This window comes from Cyprinodon variegatus, unplaced genomic scaffold (genome assembly GCF_000732505.1).
Source record: "Cyprinodon variegatus isolate N-32 unplaced genomic scaffold, C_variegatus-1.0 Scaffold235, whole genome shotgun sequence".
Classification (NCBI taxonomy): domain Eukaryota; kingdom Metazoa; phylum Chordata; class Actinopteri; order Cyprinodontiformes; family Cyprinodontidae; genus Cyprinodon; species Cyprinodon variegatus.
This window is the reverse complement of record NW_015150688.1, coordinates 1,006,566-1,014,466: the sequence shown is the minus strand read 5'-3', so window position 1 is coordinate 1,014,466 and position 7,901 is coordinate 1,006,566. Positions and strand designations below refer to the sequence as shown.

Genomic DNA, 7,901 nt, shown 5'->3' with positions numbered 1-7,901 from the left:
ACAGTTCCTGGAGGATTTATTTTCATTACAGCATTAACCGCTCATCGTCAAACACACTCCTTCAAGATTCAGCCGTTTTCTCTGATTATTGCAAATAAAAGATTTACAGAACCTTCGGTAATTTTGGAGAGAAAGGTGCTGCTTGTTTGGATTGATGTTGAAACGAACAACGATCAGATGAAATCATTAGAGCTGAATTAAAAGGCTCACTACAGCGTGCATGAGATCTTTCAATCCAACCTCACATGTGGAGGGACCAGCAAATTGAAATACTCCAGAATCGTGGGCAGACTGAAACAAAAACGCACAGCAATCAAGGATTATCCCTTCTTAGAAGAAAACAGACACAGTCAGTCACAACAAAGCCAAGGATAGCTAGCTAGCTACAAAGGTAAATATTGTTGGCGAGTACACAATAAATGAGAAAGCTATAAGGAAGACGGGGGAGTTTCCTTCATCAAGGTTGCTACTACTTAAGTCACGCTTTGGGAAGAGCAACGGATGTGACTTTAAAAATGAAGGCATTTCTAGAAAAGATGGAATGATACGAAAAAACGTTAAAAAATGACAGACAGTCATTTAAATCTAGAGACTAGTGAAAAAAGGCCACCAGGGAACATGAAAAGACAAGGCAGTCCAGCAAACAAATGTGCAATTAAATAGAAAGGCAAATTTTTACATTTACTACAGTATAGCTTCAGTCATTCTGGCCGACGAAGCACTTCAGTCTGTAACGGATGTAGGTCCACAGCTTCAACAGTTCAGCCCAAAGATGCTTCACCTTCTGGTGTTGGTCGCTGCTCTTTAGTTTCCGTTTAAAGAGCAGTCGGTATCTTCCATAAAGCTTAGAGACGACGTGGGAATCATTCAGCAGAAGGTTCCTGCAAACCTTTCATTACAGAACTCGTCGCTTTTTCAAAATTTGTTTTGAGAAACTTTCCCGGACGTGCATAAAAAAAAAAAAAAAATTAAAACAGGTTGGGTTTTTAATCATCTGTAGCTAAGAAGCTGGCTTCTGATCCAGCCTTATGTTAGGAATCTCCACCACTCTTATTTCACATTTTTATCTTTTCTAAATCTGGAATGAATTCTCCAACAGTGAATAAAGTAGTGTTTTTTCTTCTTGTTTGTTACATTGTTAAATTATATTATGATCAAAGTTCAAGGCCTTTTATGAGCCCGGATGTTCGGACGCCACAGATCCACTGGCTCTGGCTGCAATGGAAGCAGCGGCCATTTTTAAAAACCCAAACAAAAGTTTGTCCTAAAATATGATTGAAGATTCAAAAGGTGTGAATTAAAGCTAAATAAAAGGCGGTAATCACCTCATTTTTCTTACTTCAGTCTATTATATCGTTAAGGGAAGGAAACCTGATTCCCTTTTAACTTTTTTTTTTTCTTTAAACTTATCCAGACCCTAAAGACGAAGCAGAATCCAGCCTGTTTCAGGCTGTAAAGAAACTTTTTGAGTTTTTCTACTTTACATCCTGTAAAATCAACATGGCTCTCAGAACCTGCCGTGGTTCTGGTTTAATTTGGACTCCACTCTGGCCTTTCAGATACCCTGTTCTCTCACTGTACCCTGTTAGCTATCGGTAACACACCTATAGAAGGTGAGGGTTTCCTAATTTGTAGTAACAGTAAGCTAATAAACACTTTTCTCCTCTAAAAATTTTTTTTTTCCAAATTTTATACCTCAGCTGTTTCTGTTCCCATTTAAATTTTTTCTTCTTGATTTGACACATAAATCACGATGAACAAGAAAACCAAAGATATTTGAAATAATAATAAAAGGAGTCATCTTCCTAAATGTCAGAAAAAAAACAAATTATCTTTAGAAGTGCAAAATAATAAGAAAATGAAGTCTTCATGAATGTGTTGATGGAGCAGCAGTTGGTGCCTTCATGAGAAAACCTTCATCCATCACAGTTTTAGGTTCAAGCGCGGAGCCAAACTCTGCAAATATTACTTTCAGAGAGAAATCAGGAGTGTCCCCCCCTCCGCCGACGGCAGGCGTAAACTCTGCAGCGCTCGGTTCAGCTGGAGAGCTTTAAAATCCCACCGTCTGATCCCAGCCCACAGCGGGGGCCGGAAACCAGCGGACCATCAGTCCCTCAGGGTGTTGATGTGAGCGCAGATCTTCAGGGCTGGTCCCAGCTTAATGTTCATGGTGGACATCAGATGCTCCTCCTTCAGCAGCAGCAAAGCCTGTCCGTCGATTTCCTGCGATAGAAACTGGGAGGCGATTTCCTCGCAGCCTGGGAGCGACAGGAACACGAGCAGATTAAGAAAAGAGTTTATCCAGTTTGATGTACAACTTGATGTTTTTTATTTGTTTAAAATTGACAGAAAAAAAAGAGAATAATAGCTTCTAAGTAATAAAATACTCGCATTTTAAAATAATAAATAGTAAAGTTTTCAATTTCCAAATTTTCAGGTTTCATCCATGTTATTGTTTTGTCAAGATCAAAACTTCCAGTTTAAACCTTAAATGAAGAAATCACTAGATAGAATGAAAAAGTCTTATTATGTTGAAATGTGTTCCTATAGCAGGAAGGTCAAGTTTTAGCTTTATATAAAAAAAACAAAAAATAAGTACAGTCTGCTTTTACTGTTGTTGCCAAAGTCCTGAATCGATTTGATATTGATTAATACAGTTCAAAATCGATAAATTTTGATTTAATCTGTTTTTACAATAATGAAAGTGGCTCAACTGTGTTTCAAAATACTCATGTATTTTGTTTTTTCCTGTGACATTAAACACAAAGTGCAAACTTGTAAATCAGACAGTTTAAACATGAGATGTGAACAAAACTGTCTCATAAGTGCAAACTTGCTTGTGAAAAGTGAAGCCTCACTCGAGCAAGCAGATGTGACACAGCACATATTCATGAGCTGCATTATCTTCCCTGCCAACCTATATTTGCAGCGTTGTCTGTAACAGCTAGAGGGTGTTTGTTGGTCAGCCCCCATTTGTTAATGTCTTCAGTTAACCTCTTGGCTATATTTGCAGCTATCTGGCTTGAAGTCATCTTGAGTGACTTGAATGTGAACGTCACACAGGTCACTATAAAATGAATCAATCTCATTCCCTAGACATCGATTTTGCAAAAATGTAAAGGAATCGATTCAAAATCGATTAAATAGATTTTTTTTACCCAGCCCTAATGTCCGCCAGTAAACCCACAGACAAATTTGCAGCAACTGATCTATAACTATTTAACCATTAGGTCAATGACTGAAGCTCCTTTGATTTAACTGAATTTGTACGGAGTGAATTTTGTTCCAGACAAAAAACACTTTTTATAAATGGAAATAAAAAATAAAAAAAATACTTAAAATTGAAATAAATTACATGCATTTTAGGTATTAACCTTTAAAAAATGTTTTAATAAAAAAATATATTTTTAACTGCTGTTATTTCTTTTTTTTTACTTTTATATTTAATTTTCTATTATATTATATTATACTTTTTCAAATATATGTATTTATTATCATCAATTTCTTAAGATTTTAAATATTTCAAATTACATTTTAAAAATTTACAAAAATTACAAATTGCTTTTTTCTGATATAGTGTCATGTATTGCATTCATTGTAAAAGCCGTTTTCCAGATCACATTCTCTTCCCTTCCTCTTGAGTTAGGGACAAAGGTTTGTTGTGCATGGTCTTCATGGATGTTACCAACTATATATTTATTTCTCAATGCGAGCATCAACAGTCATTTTTTTGTTTTTTTAAGTCATGTGATCTGTTAAATGCAATTTCAGAAGAATGCAAGAAATAAAAATAAATAAAACATAGACCTGGAAAGAAATTTTAAAATACATTAACAAAAAAAAAAAATAGAAACAAATAAATAACAAATATCAATTTTTGAAACATGTTCTTTGCTTGCGACAATAATAGAGCAAAATTCTCTCCATAAATTCATTGAGGTTAAAAAAAAAATGACAGACCTTGTAGGGAGGAAATAAACTGTGACACTTCCTCCACTGTCCAGTGGGCGGGGCTAGCAGGCAGGCAGGGTGGTGCTGCGCTCTCAGCTGCAGGCGGTGGAGGCGGCTGGTGACAGGAAGCTGAGGAAGCAGGTGACAGAGACATGGCGTCTTCTTCATCCTCCTGTCCACTGGACTCCTCCTCTGAATGGCTGGACTCTGAACGACTCTGTAGGCAGGACAGAGGGAGAGCATTGATTCCTGAGGGGAGACACTTTGAAAATAACTGAAAAAAAATCAGATCCCCTGGCAGCCAGTCCAGTAAGCACCCCAAACAATGGTGGTAGTGCTACAAAACCAGTAAGACCCGTCAAAGAACCACCAGTCTAACCACTGAATCCCATCTGCAAAATAATCCTGCATGCATGAATTAAATCTGTAAAACATAAAGAAGGTTGAATGTCTTAAAAAATAGAAGTTTTACAGAAACAGAGCAGCTGTTATGTAGTTGCATGGTTCCAGCCACTAGATGGCACCAAACCTCACAACACTCTGGGAAATAGAGCTAAAAAAATCACAGGTGATTCCCTCATATGCTTCATGTTTCCTCGTTTCATTAAAGCCACATATCAACGATAAAAATAAATAAATAAAATAAAACGAGAAAAAAAAAGATTTTCTCATTTGAGTTAATTATAAGAAAAAATGATAATAGCTGTATAAACAGAAGCTTATTAATGTCTCTTAATTGTCTTTTTTGATCTTGGAGAGGACTATTTTCTCACCTTTGCTGGGACGGGCCTTCCTGCTATCTTTGCGCTGGCTATTTCTGAGCTAGTCCTACGAGGAACCCTCCTCCTTGCAATCCCTCCTTCCTCATCGGAGTTAGATAAGTGACCTTGGCCCTGGTCTTGATCCTGGTCCTGATCCATAGCTCGATCCTGATCTTGAAGCTGGCTGTGACTGTTTCGCACGGTGAAGTTCTGCCTGAAGCTGACGTTGTACCTGGGGAACCAATACATACTGTATCGTAGACAAAGAGTGACATATACGGTACTGAAGCCGGGACGAGCAACACAAAGTTCTGTCTCTTTGGACCAGCTATGGTATAGAAGTCATACGCACAAAGCTGCCAAAGAGACAAAGGCAAAGCAAAGCAAAAATAATTTCAAACTCATATGCTGACAAAATGCTGTTCCAAACAATGCAGGATATGCATTGTTTATCATATAAAACACATGATGTAATAAATACAATAGAAAAAAATCACAAGAGCATGTCAGTTCAAATAAAACATTTCCAAATTCTCATAAGACAAACATTTCCAGGCCATTGTTGAACATCAAGGCGGATAAAGTTGTGTCACATTAAAAACATAAAAAAATAAAAAGCACAGAAAACAGACATGCAGTGAATGTGGGGCTGAAGCCAACTGATAATTCACAGCCAAATTTCTACTGAAGAAGATTAATTTCCTTCACTTAAAGTTTTACACGCTGCCAAGTTTTAAAAACGCATTTTTAAAAGGACTTTATGTGAGAGACATGCATCTTCAAACTTAAAATCCAAGGAGACATTTCGGCCCATATCTGGCTGAGTAAAAGTCATTTAGAGCTGCAAATATGCTATAACCCCTTAATAAAACACATTATTTCTTTCTTAAATATCTTATATGACACGTCTTTTGCCGTTAGCTTTCAAAATAAAAGCATAAATTGTTGCATAATGATGAACCATGGATTTTCTTCCATAAGTTATTTGATGTAAAAATCAAAGTTAAAGCAATGTAGAACTGAAAAAATACTTTTCTTTTAAAGTCATTCTTTTTTTAAAATTCCGTCAAATATAAAAAAATAAAAATAAAAAAAAAACTCATAAGCTTCTAAGGCTGGTATTTATTATTATACCACATTAGTTGCTTCTTTACATCATTTTAGGCCACTATTAAGAGGCCCTGTAGGGGGCCCAAAGAGCCACTTGCAGCTCCAGACCTGCAGGTTGCAGACGCCTGTGGTAGACCACACAAAGCAGTGCGTCTATATAAAGTAAACCAAAGACTAAAGGTGTACCGCATGTTTTAGAACCTTAATAAGTCACGTTTTTGCATCCAAACAAAAAAAAAAAACTGACTTCAGTTTGCCTTTAATAAATACATTTTTAATACTTATATAGTTTTAGTCTCTAATAACTAATGCTACGTTCAGACCGCATGCGATTGAAGCAGCTGGTTTACATGCAAAGTCAATGGTTGCGTGTGTCAAGGTACATCAAGATCCAACAGCAGAGCAGCGCCTCATGAGCTTCTGAGCATCTAAGGCGCTGGAAAAGCTTCACAAGCACCAGCTGCTGGAGTTTCAAAAATTAACTTATGCTGCTCGCTGGCTGCATCAACCAATCAGGGAAGTCGATCTGAGAGCTGGCAGGGAGACAGACACAGCACTGCTGATGCAGATCGCTGTGATCACTCCCCTGAAACAGTTTATTAATGCCTTAATTAACTTAAAATGTCGAAACCCAAAAAATATGTTTGCTTTTATTATCCTGGTGCCTGCAGTTTGGATACGTATATGAAAAACGCCGACATCAACTTCCAGCCACCATGAGGAGTAGAGAAAAACCAGCAACTGCTGGGGGTTCCCAGTGACAGCTCTCCGCTGGTATGTGGGGGTCAGAGCGGTTCCGACAGCGAAATAATATTTGAAGGCAAGATCGTAATCATGATGAACAGAAAGGAACGGATGAAGTTTTGAGGTGGACTTTCTGGCCTAAAAATATATTAAAAGTAATTTTTACCCACTTATAACATCAAATATAGCAAAGCCACTCTCTGCACTGAACACAGAAGCAGCAGAAGCATCAGACGCATCTGGGCACATTTTACTGGACGAGCTTCAGGAGCTCTTAAGTTGCGTCTAAACTTAATATACAAGCATCAAAAATGAAGTAGCAGGCGCTTTTTTTACTCCCCAAAGGACATCCAGTGTGAACGTAGCACTAGTCTTCTGTGGGATGAATAATTGGAGGATGAATCACTGTGACTGGGAAGAACTAACATAGATGCGCTTTGATCCAGACTATTCTATTGTAGCTATTGTCTTTCATAACATTTTTTGAAAATAATAGTTTTCCTTCCAGTTTACATTAATGCGTTACTTGCCGAAAAAGTCGAAAAAAAATCTGAAGCTTAAAATCTGAATAGTAGTTTTGATGCTTAGGGTTTTTTTTTGTAATAAAACGGAATAAATTAAAGGGTATAAACACTTTTCAAACTGCTTCTATATGTTTTTACTCTGGTTCCAATGATTGGTGCCTAAATCCCAAAGACATTAATGTTTGATTTAGACAATAAAAGTAGCAATTAGCATCCAGAGGTCTGTGAAGTATGCAGTGGCTGCAGCAGAGCAACATGAAGGGGCTTGATTAGATGTTCATATAGTGTCACATGTTTCATGCATGCATAGTACCTCTTGGCGCAAGACATGGAGCAGAACCTTTTGGTGCCTCTGAACTGGCTGGCAGGTGCAAAGTTTTTGCAGTATTCACACTTCAGCACTAAGGGCAAAGGTTCACAAGAGAAGATGGTGGTTGCTTAATGTAGCAGCAAATACTTTAACACAAATACCTAAATATGTGAGAAAGGAAATCATATTTGAGAGAGTCGTGCTTTCAAACCATAATCATTATAATCACAGGTCTTTTTAAAAGAAGGATTAGAGTTTGTTGACTCTTTTTTTCTCTCAGCTCTCCTGCAATTAAACCCAGGACTGGAAATTCCAGCTTGGAAGCTGTAATTAAAAAGATGCAGTGAAAAAATCGAACAGGAATCAAACTGATTCACGATGGAAGCGAGGCTGGGAGTAGCAGTGCAGCAGATTGCTGCATTGAATAGAGAAGCTAAATAATGAACTAAATGAACTAAATCAGACTCTAAAGATTACAAAGGGATAGCTGCATGTGAAAAT

The 7,901-nt window shown here is 37.4% G+C and overlaps 1 protein-coding gene across 3 annotated transcripts in view; it reads right to left on the bottom strand.

Annotated features, from left to right (window-relative positions):
* Positions 1-7,901, bottom strand: part of LOC107089015 (polyhomeotic-like protein 1) — a 23,833-nt gene continuing 15,932 nt past the window's right edge. For 2 of the 3 annotated variants that reach the window (XM_015381525.1, XM_015381523.1), the window contains exons 12-15: positions 7,404-7,491; positions 4,725-4,962; positions 3,961-4,168; positions 1-2,258 (exon numbers count right to left, since the gene is read on the bottom strand). In XM_015381525.1, coding sequence (XP_015237011.1) covers positions 2,107-2,258; positions 3,961-4,168; positions 4,725-4,962; positions 7,404-7,491 — 686 coding nt within the window. In that variant the 3' untranslated portion in view covers positions 1-2,106. The remainder of the gene's footprint in view (positions 2,259-3,960; positions 4,169-4,724; positions 4,963-7,403; positions 7,492-7,901) is intronic. The other variant, XM_015381526.1, reaches the window with a different exon arrangement.